General features: G+C 48.3%; 1 protein-coding gene across 3 annotated transcripts in view; it reads right to left on the reverse strand.

Annotated features, from left to right (window-relative positions):
* The window catches only part of SHPK (sedoheptulokinase), a 97,467-nt gene that overhangs the window by 71,830 nt on the left and 8,192 nt on the right, over nucleotides 1–17,445 (reverse strand). For all 3 annotated transcript variants that reach the window (XM_063955826.1, XM_063955823.1, XM_063955825.1), the window contains exons 2-3: nucleotides 6,544–6,685; nucleotides 4,359–4,542 (exon numbers count right to left, since the gene is read on the reverse strand). In XM_063955826.1, coding sequence (XP_063811896.1) covers nucleotides 4,359–4,542; nucleotides 6,544–6,577 — 218 coding nt within the window. In that variant the 5' untranslated portion in view covers nucleotides 6,578–6,685. The remainder of the gene's footprint in view (nucleotides 1–4,358; nucleotides 4,543–6,543; nucleotides 6,686–17,445) is intronic.

The raw sequence follows: 17,445 nt of genomic DNA on the forward strand, positions 1-17,445 counted from the left end.
GCAGGGATGCTGAGGGGGAGTTACAGGGAGGGTGAAGGCAGGGATGCGGAGGGGGAGTTACAGGGAGGGTGAGGGCAGGGACACTGAGGGGGGAGTTACAGGGAAGGTGAGGGCGAGTTACAGGGAGGGTGAGGGCAGGGATGCTGAGGGGGGAGTTACAGGGAAGGTGAGGGCAGGGATGCGGAGGGGGAGTTACAGGGAGGGTGAGGGCAGGGACACTGAGTGGGGAGTTACAGGGAGGGTGAGGGCAGGGATGCTGAGGGGGAGTTACAGGGAGGGTGAGGGCAGGGACACAGAGGGGGGAGTTACAGGGAGGGTGAGGGCAGGGATGCTGAGGGGGAGTTACAGGGAGGGTGAGGGCAGGGATGCGGAGGGTGAGGGCAGGGACACTGAGGGGGGAGTTACAGGGAAGGTGAGGGCGAGTTACAGGGAGGGTGAGGGCAGGGATGCTGAGGGGGGAGTTACAGGGAAGGTGAGGGCAGGGATGCGGAGGGAGAGTTACAGGGAAGGTGAGGGCAGGGATGCTGACAGGGAGTTACAGGGAGGGTGAGGGAAGGGATGCTGAGGGGGGAGTTACAGGGAGGGTGAGGGAAGGGATGCTGAGGGGCAGTTACAGGGAGGGCAGGGATGCTGAGGGGGAGTTACAGGGAGGGTGAGGGAAGGGATGCTGAGGGGCAGTTACAGGGAGGGGGAGGGCAGGGATGCGGAGGGGGAGTTACAGGGAGGGTGAGGGCAGGGACACTGAGTGGGGAGTTACAGAGAGGGTGAGGGCAGGGATGCTGAGGGGGAGTTACAGGGAGGGTGAGGGCAGGGACACTGAGGGGGGAGTTACAGGGAGGGTGAGGGCATGGATGCTGAGGGGGAGTTACAGGGAGGGTGAGGGCAGGGATGCGGAGGGTGAGGGCAGGGACACTGAGGGGGGAGTTACAGGGAAGGTGAGGGCGAGTTACAGGGAGGGTGAGGGCAGGGATGCTGAGGGGGGAGTTACAGGGAAGGTGAGGGCAGGGATGCGGAGGGGGAGTTACAGGGAGGGTGAGGGCAGGGACACTGAGTGGGGAGTTACAGGGAGGGTGAGGGCAGGGATGCTGAGGGGGAGTTACAGGGAGGGTGAGGGCAGGGACACTGAGGAGGGAGTTACAGGGAGGGTGAGGGCAGGGATGCTGAGGGGGAAGTTACAGGGAGGGTGAGGGCAGGGATGCTGAGGGGGGAGTTACAGGGAGGGTGAGGGAAGGGATGCTGAGGGGGAGTTACAGGGAGGGTGAGGGCAGGGATGCGGAGGGGGAGTTAAAGGGAGGGTGAGGGCAGGGGCACTGAGGGTGGACTTACAAGGAAAGTGAGGGAAGGGGCCGATAAAAATAGCTTTCTAAATAAAATACTCTAAATCAAAGTGTGGATTAAACATTCATATACAGATTATAAGATACGGAGAGCCACCCCCCCGACTGTCAATTACCATATATTAGGAGTGTAAGTAATGCCTCCTCTCTTCTTTAGGAAAAGGCAGCAGCCTGTCGCACGTGGGATTCAGTCTGTGTGCTGCGGCAATCCCTTTGATTTAGAGCAACCCACTGGGGAGGCGGAGCTCGGGACTCGGAGAGTACTCAGAGCTGCCTGAGATAGTGTGGTAGTGTGGTCTTCCTGGGCGGGACATCTCTGTATGCCGCCGGCGCCACTGCTGCGCTGCCTGTGGTAAGTGAGACAGGCTCTGGCAGCAACAGGCAGGACAGTGCGGCTCCCTCAGTAAGGAGGCAGAGAGGGGGGAGCTGCTTTTCATGCTGCAGGTGCAGCTGCTGCCTGTCTCAGTGACAAGCGCTGGCAGCCGGCAGCAACAGCAGCACTTCTCAGCAAGGAGGTGTGACAGGGAGACAGAAAGTGTCAGGGAAATAGTGGGTGACAGAAAGACATTGGGTGACAGAAAAATAGTGGGTGACATGGTGAGGGAGATAGGGAGATACTAGGTGATAAGATATAGTGGGTTACAGGGAGAGAGAGTGACAGGGAGATAGTGGGTGACATGGTGAGGGTGTCAGGTGGATAGTGGGCGAAATGGTGAGGGTGACGGGGATAGTGGGCGACATGGTGAGGGTGACAGGGGGATAGTGGGTGACATGGTGAGGATAACATGGTGAGGGTGACAGGGGGGATAGCAAGTGACATGGTGAGGGTGACAGGGGGATAGCGGGTGACATAGTGAGGGTGACATGGGGATAGCAAGTGACATGGTGAGGGTAACAGAGGAGATAGGTGACATGGTGCGGGTGACAGGGGCATAGCGGGTGACATGGTGAGGGTGACAGGGGCATAGCGGGTGACATGGTGATGGTGACAGGGGGGATAGCGGGTGACATGGTGAGGGTGACAGGTGGATAGCGGGTGACATGGTGAGGGTGACGGGTGGATAGTGGGTGACATGGTGAGTGTGATGGGGGGATAGTGGGTGACATGGTGAGGGTGACAGGTGGATAGTGGGTGACATGGTGAGCGTGACGGGGGCACAGCGGGTGACATGGTGAGGGTGACAGGGGCATAGCGGGTGACATGGTGAGGATGACAAGGGGATAGCGGGTGACATGGTGAGGGTGACGGGGATACAGGGTGACATGGTGAGGGTGACGGGGATACAGGGTGACATGGTGAGGGTTACAGGTGGATAGCGGGTGAAATGGTGAGGGTGACGGGGGATAGCGGGTGACATGGTGAGAGTGACGGGGGATAGCGGGTGACATGGTGAGAGTGACAGAGGGGATAGCGGGTGACATGGTGATGGTGACAGGGGGATAGCGGGTGACATGGTGAGGGTGACGGGGGGGGGATAGTGGGTGACATGGTGAGGGTGACGGGTGGATAGTGGGCGACACGGTGAGGGTGACGGGGGATAGCAGGTGACATGGTGAGGGTGACGGGGGGGATAGCGGGTGACATGGTGAGGGTGACAGGTGGATAGCGGGTGACATGGTGAGGGTGACGAGTGGATAGTGGGTGACATGGTGAGTGTGATGGGGGGATAGTGAATGACATAGTGAGGGTGACAGGTGGATAGTGGGTGACATGGTGAGCGTGACGGGGGGGATAGCGGGTGACATGGTGAGGGTGACCGGTCAGGTGGATAGTGGATGATAGGGCACAGCCAGCCTCCTAACCCCCCCCCCCCACACACACACACACACACTGCACGATGACAGAGGCAGGGGATGCCTCCCAGCAGCATAGCCAGCCCCCTCTCCCCTTTATCCCTTCCCCCCCCCCCCCGATCCCGGTCACAGGAGGTGTCCCAGCAGCACAGACAGCCTCCCCCCCCCCCCCCCACCCCTGCACGATGACAGGGGCAGGGGATGCCTCCCAGCAGCATGGCCAGCCTCCTGTCCCCTTTATTCCCCCCCCGGTCACAAGAGGTGTCCCAGCCTCCAGCGCAGCCGCACAGTCCACAGCCAGCCGCAGAGACCAGCTCACCTGTCCGCCTCCGAGCTCAGTAGGTCCGCCCGCCGTCTGCATCCATCGCGCGGGGAGAGATGTCCCTCATGCTGACGGCCGGGAACCTCGTAGAGCAGAGCTCAGGAAGGCGGAGCTCGTCAGACTGCAGGCATGCTGCTGCTGCATGAATAGGAGTGCAGCAGCAGCAATAACAATTTAAAAAAGCCTGAAAATGATGGGGGAGGGGCCGCACCAGGCCTGGGATGTTCACTGCATGGAGCGGAGGATGTAATGTGCGGTCTTTCACCTGACCGCACATCGCTCCTCCCGTACCTTGATCGGCGCCTCTCTATGTTTGGGGGGAGGGCGAGCTGCCCCCTTGCTCCCCCCCCCCCAGTTCCGACGCCTCTGAATACACCCGATTCAAATCTACATCCTCCTGATGCGCATGGCCCCAAATTATACAACAAAACTATGTGTGTTCCATCGAGGGCTACAGTAATCACTTTATATGTAGCACTAGCTGATCTTCCGTTATTAACTATTTAACGGACTAATATTTTTTCCAAAAACCGTTCAGAAATTGACCGGATTTTTTTTATGATCGAATTAGGTTAAGAACATTTATTCAAAACATATCAAACACAATTTTACTAAAAATGAAAACTAAACATCTGTTTAAACATCGATGGGTGATACATCTGCCCACAAATGAATGGAACACTGCAACCATTGCAACATTTTCCAGATGGCTGCTCCTCTCTGCAGCCATCGGGTGTATACAGAAAGTGGAGAGCTGCTTTTTTACCTTTCCCCAGCTGCTAGACTATAGCTGCAAGCCACCATGCTGCCCGATCTGGGGGAGGGAAGCAGGAAGCAGAGGGGCCAGCTGAATATCATTTACAGGTGCACAAAAGCCCGGACAATACCATAACTGTATATTTTACCGGTACTTTAAATGCCAGAATATAGTAGCACAACCGAAGCCTGATGCGATATTGAGGTGGGAGAGTGGCTGTGGTAAGCAGGATAAAAAGTCTGTGCTACATCGTCCATCTTCCCAGGTAATGAGATGACTGACTACTTTGGGCTCAAAGACACGCTGGTTCCCGCTGTTAATCCAATGGCATCCTTATGGGGGGGAAAAAGGAAGAAAAAAAAACAATGAAAAAAAAAAAAACATTCCAGAGATAAAGATATGGGTGAAAATGTAATAGGGTCCAAGTTTGCAGAGGACCTTGGCAAACTTGGACCCTATTAAATTTTCCACTTTCTTAGACAGAAAGGGTGAATCATATACTGTATTAAAATACAACCAGACACCAATTTAGTACCATGCACTTCAATATACAGTATATACTTTCCCTCCTATAATACTGTCCAGTCAATTCAGGATTTAAATGAATCAATAGACATCAAGACAATCTTTATTACGTGTCACTTGTTCATGTATAAATAACTATATTACATTGAAGTGTACCCAGAAAATGTGCATCTTGGCAGGAGTGCCCCTGGATGATGCATAATGAAGCACAATTAAAGTCCTTTAGAGACATAAACACTGCGGAACTCATTTAGAGCTACAGTACAAGTAAATCCAGGTAGAAGAGGATATTTTGCACACTGATGAAACCTGGAGTAGGGGGTTTGGAGATAAAATATTTGGACATAATTTGAGATGTGAGACGGGCTCATATCTAAATGCCAGTTTTAAAATAAAGCTACCCAATATTTAAGTGCTACATGCAAAAGCAGACAGCATTTTCCTTGCATGCAATAAAAAAATGTGTTTGCCGCCCTTGCATCACAATATGGTTTTCCACGTGCATATTTGAACCCTTTAGCAAGATTGGCTTCTAGCTGTACATGATGATAGTTTCCCAAAAAGGAGTGAACATACTTTTAAGTGCGTCATCTACAATCATTTAAGAGATTTAGGGGCGAATTCAATTAGCAGCAAAATCGCTGTAATTTACCACGATTGCTGTTTTTGCATAATTTGCGTCTTTTTGGCCGCAAAAAATACCATATGCGTACTCCCACAATTTGCGTATTCAATAATAAAAAAAATAGCAAAAACAGGATTGTTTTGCGAAAATTGGTGCCGAAAGTCATAAGTAAAAAATGGGTATATTTGCCTGTACCCCCCAAAAAAGCCATACTAACATCAGATAAAAGTATAGACGTTTATTATTGGTTATAATAACAGCATATCTGGTACTTAAATTGGGTCAAATGGCTGATATATGCATTTTTTCTTAAATGCAAAAAAATAATACAAAGCTATTTTTTCAGCAGAATAAGTACTCATTAAATTTTTGGTACATAAAAATGGAACATAAAAATGGGTCTATAAGTATATATTTGGGTAATTTTATGGGACTTTAAAACAAAAAGTGGAAACAGAACAATTAATCCCACCTGCAAGTCCAAAAACACTTGTTACACTTATAAAGCACCCCAATATACCTGTCCCATACCTTGTACCTCAATATCCATAATTTTGCACTTTTTACCTAAAAAATGACAGGTCATTACTGGCCAATTAAAAATAACTAAAACCATATAAGTGCCTAATTAGTCATCTTAAAGTAGGGATCTTCCTCAAGTTTATCAACTGCTCAGAGATGGTGAATTGAAACTTGTGGTAAAAAATGGCAAAACGGGGTTCGCAGACAATTGAATAGGCGGCGCCTTTCGCCATTTGCGTTTTTTGCCATGAAAATGCATTGAATTCACCCCTTAATATCTATCTACCTACTAGTAAAGGGATCCAGCATTGGCTGGGTCACCATGGTTGACCCCCTTTGTTCCACCCTTCACTGTCCATTACTCCTTTCAGTTATGCCCCCAGTTCTGTACCACCTGCTCCTTCTCTGCCTTCTTCTCTACCCTGTTCTGCCTGCTGTTACAGTCTCTGACTCTTCCTCCAATGAATAGTTACTTACCTCCCTGAGGGTCCACTTTCTCTCCTAGTAGGGTCTGTCTTGTCTCCCTCGCAGTGGGCTATGTTGGAGAGATGAAACGCACCTCGGCTCCCACTGCACATGCATGTTGGAGATGGGACAGACCTGAAAGAATCATTATACAGATCTATCTATCCTTGACTTCTATATTACATGGATATTATACCTTGGTTTGTTTGCCAGTAAACAATCCCATGCATTTGTCCAGACAACCCAATCCGTGTAACTTTTTTAAGTCTCTCTCTGGGTAGGGCGGTCAAGCAATCATTTAGAGCACTTATTACTTTACCAACATCTTGTTCTTTTCCCTGAAAACAGATTAAGAAAACTCAAATAGTAATTTTAGGTCTGATGTTCAACCATTAAACGATCTAAGTTATTGTAATTACATTTTATGCTGTTTTCTTTCATAAATACCACTTTCTTACAAAGCTTTAATAATATTTTTTTCTTTAGAGTTGGTCATAGTGTTTGTTGAACGACAATTACTAACATCAAGAAGTAGTTTTATACACCTAATTAGGGGATTACAATATTTTTTCTTTGTTTGTGAGGTCATTCCATGTTAATTCCTGGAAAGAGGGCATATTTGTTTATACTCTACTGTACGGGTGTGGTTCATAGGGTCGACAGTGTCTAGGTCGACCACTACTGGTCGACAGTAACTAAGTCGACACCTAAAATATGTTGACACACATGAGGTCGACACGACAAAAGGTTGACATAAGTTTTTTGTTTAAAATTGGTGTCGTTTTCTTCGTAGAGGAAGCGGGAACACCATTTAGTGCACCGTGTCCCCTCACATGGCAAGGTGCCTCGCTCCGCTACCGCTGTGCTCGGCACAGGTTACCGTTCCCAATTGTAGTTCACGTGGATCGTAAAGTATGAAAAAGTAAAAAAAATATAAAAAAACTCATGTCAACCTTTTGTCATGTCGACCTAGAATATGTCGACCTAGTAACCACGTCGACATGATGCATGTCGACCAACAGTGGTCGACCTAAGTGTGGTACTGTCCAGGCACACTTTATATGGAAAAGCACACTTATAGGCCTATTGTAAAGTGCCTCAGAATATGCTGGGGCCATATAAAAAGGACACCACTGTGGTTTTTCAGGAACCTACTGCAGTAGTTCCCAAACTTTTTTGAATTACGGTACCCTAGAGCATCAGAATTATTTTCACGGCACACATAGGCAAAAAAGTTTCTTAATAAGAAATTTAGAAAGAAATATTCAATGAAGTAAAGTGTGTTTATATGTCATCCTTAGATTCAACTGTGTATTAAGGGACAAGTTTTGCTTCTGTTTGCCCACATATTGTATGATTGGCAGCCACCAGCACTGGTTTTGCCTATTACATTTAACATAAATAATTTGAATTGGTCCTGTACCACCAATCCAAGGCACCACTACAAGTGACCTGAGGCACCCCAGGGTAGCACGGCACACGGTTCTAGAACCACTGAACTACTGTATGTATGTATGTATGTATGTATGTATGTATTATGATTATTTGCGTACCATTAGACCTGCCACATTTAAATAGTTAGCCTCCTCTATTCCCAAATTAACAGCTATTATGGGGTATATTCAATTGCAGTCGAAAGCTGCCATCTGTCGGAAAGACGGTAGTTTTCCTCCTATTCAATAGACCTCAGAATTTTCCGACAAGTTGGGAATTCCGACTCGTCGGAAAGCACGTGGATCGGCGGAATAGCTGACGATCCACGTGCTTCTGCCGGAAATGGGGCCAAATCCGACAGGTTTTGGTCCCGTTTCCGACAATCTCAATCCAACTTTAAAAAAAGTTGTATTGAGTAGATGAGGGATCTGAGAGGAGGAGACGGGAGAGAGCAGCGGAGAGACGGGGGAGAGCAGCTGGGAGACGGGGGAGAGCAGTGGGGAGACGGGGGAGAGCAGTGGGGAGAGCCCACCGGCTGCAGCAGCGTAGCAGGAGGATGGGGCACCACCGCCGCTCACGGCAGCGTGCACCCGGCTCCAGCAAGCAAGGTCCTGCTTGCTGGAGCTGTGTGGACGCTGCCGTGAGGTCTGGCGGCGGTGCTCCATAATCCGACTATGCTGCTGAAGCCACTGGGTTCCTGATCTCCCCTCTGCTCTCCCCCGTCTCCTCCTCTCAGCTCCCTCATCGCCTCAATCCAACATTTTTTAAAGTTGGATTGAGATTGTCTAGAAAGGCCAAATCCGACCCGTTCATTGAATAGGTCCTGTCGGATCCATTCCGACAAATGCATGTCGGAATGGATCCGAGATTAATTGAATATACCCCTATATTTGTATACTGGTACAGAGGATGGCCCAACCTAAGGTACAATGTAGGTAACCTGGGGCCCATTAGACCATTGGATAATAATTATTGGCTCAGAGACATATACATGTACCTGATTGTACAGTTTGTTTGTTTTTGTAAGTCTATGGATAAAAATTAACTAAACTGGTAAATAAATGAGTACCAAAAAATAGTATTCAGGTAAAATGGAATGATTAATGCCAGGGTGCTAGAGAAGCATGAAGAACACTCACACATACACAGTACAATGGAGGTGGCACTCTGGTTAAACAGTATATAATCATCACAACGCCGCAGTTACCAACATTTCTGGATTATTACAATACTTTCCTCAGGACAAGGCTGAAGTTTGTTTCTTTTTCGGCTACCTTCTTATTCACTTCTTGTTTGTGCTCCAGTTTCATATTCAGAACATAAACCATAAACAAAATTTCCTGGCGCAATCACCTGTATAAAACAATAGGTAAAAATAAGATTTTACTTACCGATAAATCTATTTCTCGTAGTCCGTAGTGGATGCTGGGGACTCCGTCAGGACCATGGGGATTAGCGGCTCCGCAGGAGACAGGGCACAAAAATAAAGCTTTAGGATCAGGTGGTGTGCACTGGCTCCTCCCCCTATGACCCTCCTCCAAGCCTCAGTTAGGATACTGTGCCCGGACGAGCGTACACAATAAGGAAGGATTTTGAATCCCGGGTAAGACTCATACCAGCCACACCAATCACACCGTACAACTTGTGATCTGAACCCAGTTAACAGTATGACAACGTAGGAACCTCTGAACAGACGGCTCACAACAAGAACAACCCGATTTTTTTGTAACAATAACTATGTACAAGTATTGCAGACAATCCGCACTTGGGATGGGCGCCCAGCATCTACTACGGACTACGAGAAATAGATTTATCGGTAAGTAAAATCTTATTTTCTCTAACGTCCTAGTGGATGCTGGGGACTCCGTCAGGACCATGGGGATTATACCAAAGCTCCCAAACGGGCGGGAGAGTGCGGATGACTCTGCAGCACCGAATGAGAGAACTCCAGGTCCTCTTTAGCCAGGGTATCAAATTTGTAGAATTTTACAAACGTGTTCTCCCCCGACCACGTAGCTGCTCGGCAGAGTTGTAATGCCGAGACCCCTCGGGCAGCCGCCCAGGATGAGCCCACCTTCCTTGTGGAATGGGCCTTGACAGATTTAGGCTGTGGCAGGCCTGCCACAGAATGTGCAAGTTGAATTGTGCTACAAATCCAACGAGCAATCGTCTGCTTAGAAGCAGGAGCACCCAGCTTGTTGGGTGCATACAGTATAAACAGCGAGTCAGATTTTCTGACTCCAGCCGTCCTTGAAATATATATTTTCAATGCCCTGACAACGTCCAGCAACTTGGAATCCTCCAAATCGCTAGTAGCCGCAGGCACCACAATAGGCTGGTTCAGGTGAAACGCTGACACCACCTTAGGCAGAAAATGAGGACGCGTCCGCAGTTCTGCCCTGTCCGAATGGAAAGTCAGATATGGGCTTTTATACGATAAAGCCGCCAATTCTGACACTCTCCTGGCTGAAGCCAGGGCCAGTAGCATGGTTACCTTCCATGTAAGATATTTCAAATCCGCCGATTTGAGTGGCTCAAACCAATGGGATTTGAGAAAATCCAAAACTACATTAAGGTCCCACGGAGCCACTGGGGGCACAACCGGGGGCTGTATATGTAGTACTCCTTTTACAAAAGTCTGGACTTCAGGAACTGAAGCCAATTCTTTCTGGAAGAAAATCGACAGGGCCGAAATTTGAACCTTAATGGACCCCAACTTGAGGCCCATAGACAATCCTGCTTGCAGGAAATGTAGGAATCGACCCAATTGAAATTCCTCCGTGGGAGCCTTCCTGGCCTCGCACCACGCAACATATTTTCTCCAAATGCGGTGATAATGTTGTGCAGTCACTTCCTTCCTGGCTTTAACCAGTGTAGGAATGACCTCTTCCGGAATGCCTTTTTCCCTTAGAATTCGGCGTTCAACCGCCACGCCGTCAAACGCAGCCGCGGTAAGTCTTGGAATAGACACGGTCCCTGCTGAATCAGGTCCCGTCTTAGAGGTAGAGGCCACGGATTTTCCGTGAGCATCTCCTGAAGTTCCGGGTACCAAGTTCTTCTTGGCCAATCCGGAGCCACGAGTATCGTTCTTACTCCCCTTTGCCGTATAATTCTCAGTACTTTGGGTATGAGAGGCAGAGGAGGAAACACATACACTGACTGGAACACCCACGGTGTTACCAGAGCGTCCACAGCTATTGCCTGAGGGTCTCTTGACCTGGCGCAATACCTGTCCAGTTTTTTGTTGAGGCGAGACGCCATCATATCCACCTTTGGTTTTTCCCAACGGTTCACAATCATGTGGAAGACTTCTGGATGAAGTCCCCACTCTCCCGGGTGTAGATCGTGTCTGCTGAGGAAGTCTGCTTCCCAGTTGTCCACTCCCGGAATTAACACTGCTGACAGTGCTATCACATGATCTTCCGCCCAGCGAAGAATCCTTGCAGCTTCTGCCATTGCTCTCCTGCTTCTTGTGCCGCCCTGTCTGTTTACGTGGGCGACTGCCGTGATGTTGTCCGACTGGATCAACACCGGCTGACCCTGAAGCAGGGGTTTTGCCAGGCTTAGAGCATTGTAAATCGCTCTTAGCTCCAGTATATTTATGTGAAGAGACATCTCCAGGCTTGACCATACTCCCTGGAAGTTTCTTCCCTGTGTGACCGCTCCCCAGCCTCTCAGACTGGCATCCGTGGTCACCAGGACCCAGTCCTGTATGCCGAATCTGCGGCCTTCTAACAGATGAGCACTCTGCAACCACCACAGAAGAGACACCCTTGTCCGTGGCGATAAGGTTATCCGCTGATGCATCTGCAGATGCGACCCGGACCATTTGTCCAGCAGATCCCACTGAAAAGTTCGTGCGTGGAATCTGCCGAATGGGATTGCTTCGTAAGAAGCCACCATCTTTCCCAGGACTCTTGTGCATTGATGCACAGACACTTTTCCTGGTTTTAGGAGGTTCCTGACAAGTTCGGATAACTCCTTGGCTTTCTCCTCCGGAAGAAACACCTTTTTCTGAACCGTGTCCAGAATCATTCCCAGGAACAGCAGACGTGTTGTCGGGGTCAACTGAGATTTTGGAAAATTCAGAATCCACCCGTGTTGTTGCAGCACTACTTGGGTTAGTGCTACTCCGTCCTCCAGCTGTTCTCTGGACCTTGCCCTTATCAGGAGATCGTCCAAGTAAGGGATAATTAATACGCCTCTTCTTCGCAGAAGAATCATCATTTCGGCCATTACCTTGGTAAAGACCCGAGGTGCCGTGGACAATCCAAACGGCAGCATCTGAAACTGATAATGACAGTTTTGCACCACGAACCTGAGGTACCCTTGATGTGAAGGGCAAATTGGGACATGCAGGTAAGCATCTTTTATGTCCAGGGACACCATAAAGTCCCCTTCTTCCAGATTCGCTATCACTGCTCTAAGTGATTCCATCTTGAACTTGAATTTCTGTATGTACAGGTTCAAAGATTTCAGATTTAGAATAGGTCTTACCGAGCCGTCCGGCTTCGGTACCACAAATAGCGTGGAGTAATACCCCTTTCCCTGTTGTAGGAGGGGTACCTTGACTATCACCTGCTGAGAAAACAGCTTGTGAATGGCTTCCAATACCGTCGCCCTGTCTGAGGGAGACGTTGGCAAAGCCGACTTTAGGAACCGGCGAGGGGGAGACTTCTCGAATTCCAACCTGTAACCCTGAGATACTACCTGCAGGATCCAGGGGTCCACCTGTGAGCAAGCCCACTGCGCGCTGAAATTCTTGAGTCGACCCCCCACCGTTCCTGAGTCCGCTTGTAAAGCCCCAGCGTCATGCTGAGGGCTTTGCAGAACCCGCGGAGGGCTTCTGTTCCTGGAAAGGAGCTGCTTGCTGCCCTCTCTTACCCTTTCCTCTGCCTCAGGGCAGATATGACTGTCCTTTTGCCCGCTTGTTCTTATAGGACCGAAAGGACTGCGGCTGAAAAGACGGTGTCTTTTTCTGTTGGGAGGGGGTCTGAGGTAAAAAGGTGGATTTCCCGGCAGTTGCCGTGGCCACCAAATCCGATAGACCGACGCCAAATAATTCCTTCCCTTTATACGGCAATACTTCCATATGCCGTTTGGAATCCGCATCACCTGACCACTGTCGTGTCCATAAACTTCTTCTGGCAGATATGGACATCGCACTTACTCTCGATGCCAGAGTGCAAATATCCCTCTGAGCATCTCGCATATAAAGAAAAGCATCCTTTAATTGCTCTAAAGTCTGTAAAATACTGTCCCTATCCAGGGTATCAATATTTTCAGTCAGGGAATCCGACCAGACCACTCCAGCACTGCACATCCAGGCTGAGGCGATGGCTGGTCGCAGTATAACACCAGTATGTGTGTATATACTTTTTAGAGTAGTTTCCAGCCTCCTATCAGCTGGATCCTTGAGGGCGGCCGTATCAGGAGACGGTAACGCCACTTGTTTTGATAAGCGTGTGAGCGCCTTATCCACCTTAGGGGGTGTTTCCCAGCGCGCCCTAACCTCTGGCGGGAAAGGGTATAATGCCAATAACTTTTTTGAAATTAGCCCTTTTCTATCTGGGTTAACCCACGCTTCATCACATACATCATTCAATTCCTCTGATTCAGGAAAAACTACAGGTAGTTTTTTCACCCCCCACATAATACCCCTTTTTGTGGTACTTGTAGTATCAGAGATATGCAAAGCCTCCTTCATTGCCGTGATCATATAACGTGTGGCCCTACTGGAAAATACGTTTGTTTCTTCACCGTCGACACTAGATTCAGTGTCCGTGTCTGGGTCTGTGTCGACCGACTGAGGTAAAGGGCGTTTTACAGCCCCTGACGGTGTCTGAGACGCCTGGGCAGGTACCAATTGGTTTGACGGCCGTCTCATGTCGTCAACTGATTTTTGTAATGTGCTGACATTATCACGTAATTCCATAAACAAAGCCATCCATTCCGGTGTCGACTCCCTAGGGGGTGACATCACCATTACCGGCAATTGCTCTGCCTCCACACCAACATCGTCCTCATACATGTCGACACACACGTACCGACACACAGCAGACACACAGGGAATGCTCTATTGAAGACAGGACCCCACTAGCCCTTTGGGGAGACAGAGGGAGAGTTTGCCAGCACACACCCAAGCGCTATAATATATATGGGAACACCCTATATAAGTGTTGTATCCTTATAGCAGCTTAAATATAGTAATATCGCCAAAAAAGTGCCCCCCCCTCTCTGTTTTACCCTGTTTCTGTAGTGCAGTGCAGGGGAGAGTCCTGGGAGCCTTCCTCACAGCGGAGCTGAGCAGGAAAATGGCGCTGTGTGCTGAGGAGAATAAGCCCCGCCCCCTATTTCGGCGGGCTCTTCTCCGGAGACTGTGAGATCTGGCAGGGGTTAAATACATCCATATAGCCTCAAGGGCTATATGTGATGTATTTTTAGCCATAAAAAAGGTATTATACATTGCTGCCCAGGGCGCCCCCCCAACGCCCTGCACCCTCCGTGACCGCTGTGTGAAGTGTGCTGACAACAATGGCGCACAGCTGCAGTGCTGTGCGCTACCTCAGGAAGACTGACAAGTCTTCTGCCGCCTGCTTCTGGACCTCTTCCAACTTCGGCATCTGCAAGGGGGGTCGGCGGCGCGGCTCCGGGACGAACCCCAGGGTGAGACCTGTGTTCCGACTCCCTCTGGAGCTAATGGTGTCCAGTAGCCTAAGAAGCCAATCCATCCTGCACGCAGGTGAGTTCACTTCTCTCCCCTAAGTCCCTCGATGCAGTGAGCCTGTTGCCAGCAGGACTCACTGAAAATAAAAAACCTAAAAAACTTTTTCTAAGCAGCTCTTTAGGAGAGCCACCTAGATTGCACCCTGCTCGGACGGGCACAAAAACCTAACTGAGGCTTGGAGGAGGGTCATAGGGGGAGGAGCCAGTGCACACCACCTGATCCTAAAGCTTTATTTTTGTGCCCTGTCTCCTGCGGAGCCGCTAATCCCCATGGTCCTGACGGAGTCCCCAGCATCCACTAGGACGTTAGAGAAAAGACCTTACTCTAAAGAATAATTCTTTGTATAATAGGTGAAAGTCCAGTTCCTTTATCAAAGGCTTGTTCCTTTTTCGTTTTGTATTGACATCACACTCACACAGATTAAAAACAGTCTCCAGGTGTGTTCTCTCTAATTCCCACCGTTTGCGGCTAATGCTGCAAGCAGAAATTATATATTAGTGGGAGACTGGAACTGGAAATCCGTTATGCATTCCACCATCTACCGCGATCCGGATGTCAGCAATTGCCAAAACCGGAAATCCTTTATGCATTCCATGATACGTTCCATCCTGTTTCCAAAGCCAAAAAAGAACCTTTTTCCAACTGATTTTATATGCGTCTCTCACTTGATATATTCCCGGTTGTATTTGTAGTCCTAAAGACAATAATCTGTCCATAACAAGAGTCCAAAACAGTCCATGGAGAACCATATAAAAATAAAAAATAGACACAATTAACCCATATAAAATATATGTGCAACACATTATAATAAATCAACTAGAGGTCATAGATATAGGCATAAAATGGATGTAAAAATAGAGATGCAGCTAAAAAGTTATAAAGGATATTAGAATATATTATAAAAACCATTTGCTTTTAAATTCCCCATTAAGACTGTCCAGGGCTAAGGTTTTTGGGGGTGATTCAGACCTAATCGCTGGGCTGCTGATTTTGCTGTCCTGCGTTCAGATAGTGGCCGCCTCCAGGGGGAGTGTATATACGCCGTGTAAGTGTGCAATCCTATGTGTACGCCGAGCTGCTAAAATCCACTTTGTGCAGTCTCTATGCAGCCCAGGACTTACTCCTTCAGTGTGATCACAACAGGCTGATCGGGCCAGAGCTGACGTCAGACACCCTTCCCTGAAAACGGTTGGACACGCCTGCGTTTTTCCGAACACTCCCAGTAAACGGTCATGTACCATCCAGAAACGGCCTCTTCCTGCCAATTACCTTGCGAACGCCCATGCGAATGGAATTTTCGCACTATCCAATCGCTGACCGGCGATGCCCGTTCTTGTTGTCCTACGCAGTTATGACCTGATCACCCATTGTGCAAAAACACACAGCAGCGATCAGGTCCGAATCACCGCCTTTAATTTAAATATCCATCTAATTTCTGCTTTGGATTATCTGACCTCAAGATCTCTACTTCTCCACGTTGGATCAATGGTTTTAATTCCCCAAAACGATTTTATACAACAAGGATTCCAGCTATGGTTATTCTTAGAGTGCAAATAGACAGTGTGGGTTTCAAGGCCCTTCTTAATGTTCTAAGGGCCTAATTGAGACCTGATCGCTAGGGTGCGTTTTTTGCATCCCTGTGATCAGATAGTCGCCGCTTACAGGGGGAGGGGGATTTCGGTGTGCAGGGGTGCGATCGCATGTGCAGGAGAGCTGCACAAACTTCTCTGCACAGACCAGGACTTACTCTTCCAGTGCGATGATCGGGCCGGAGCTGACATCAGAAACACTCCCTTCAAACGCCTGGTCCCTCCTGCGTTTCTCTGGACTCTCCCTGAAAATGGTCAGTTGCCACCCACAAATGGCCTCTTCCTGTCAGTCACCTTGCGATCGCCCGTGCTATCACTTTTTACGCCCATCCCATCAGTATGCATCGATACACGGTACAGTCGTCCGACGCGCCGGCGCACTGCGGTGCATATGCATGCGCAGTACAGACCCGATCGCTCGCTGTACGAAAATGCTCAGCAGCGATCAGGTCTGAATTAGGCCCTAAGTGCAGTATGCTCTGCTAAACATATTTTTAAGTTTCTACTGGTCTTCCCCACATACAATAGACCAGTCTGCATTTACCCTCCAAAGATTATTTCTATGTCCTCTTCTTAAAATATTAAAAAATATATATTTTAATATAATGTTTCACATATAATTTTAAATGGGTTAATTGTGTCTATTTTTTTATTTTTAGATGTTTCGCCATGGACTCTTGTTATGGCCACATGCAAACAAATAAACGATAAAAAACTAGCGCTGCTGATGTTTTATAAATTATTAAAACATTAGAACTTTCACAATGAAACATCTGATGGGGGAGTTTTAATAAACAAAATGCTTCATCCACAATCTGCCCTCAAATGGCTCCAGGTATTTAGAAATACACTCACATCAATATTCAGCCTCGCGTTCCTATAAGGGTATCTTTATGGCTATAGGAAATAGCTGGTGCTCTTTTCAATCACAGTGAAGCATAAGAATGACACTTACATTGAAGTTCAGTCTCGAGTGCACTGTAAGGTTTCTTTTTATTTCTCCACTCACTGCAGACAGGAGACAGGCAGTGCTTAAAAATGTACACAAATTTATTCATGAAGCATAAAAACACACGAATACTGCAACACACGTCCCGCAGCTGATGGATGGTCGTCACAGCATTCAATGCACTCGAGACTGAACATCAATGTAAGTGTCATTCTTATGCTTCACTGTGATTGAAAAGAGCACCAGCTATTTCCTATAGCCATAAAGATACCCTAATAGGAACGCGAGGCTGAATATTGATGCGAGTGCAGATTGTGGATGAAGCATTTAGTTTCTAAAACTCCCCCATCAGATGTTTCATTGTGAAAGTTCTACTGTTTTAATAATTTATAAAACATC

Source organism: Pseudophryne corroboree, chromosome 2 (assembly GCF_028390025.1).
Source record: "Pseudophryne corroboree isolate aPseCor3 chromosome 2, aPseCor3.hap2, whole genome shotgun sequence".
Taxonomy (NCBI): Eukaryota; Metazoa; Chordata; class Amphibia; order Anura; family Myobatrachidae; genus Pseudophryne; species Pseudophryne corroboree.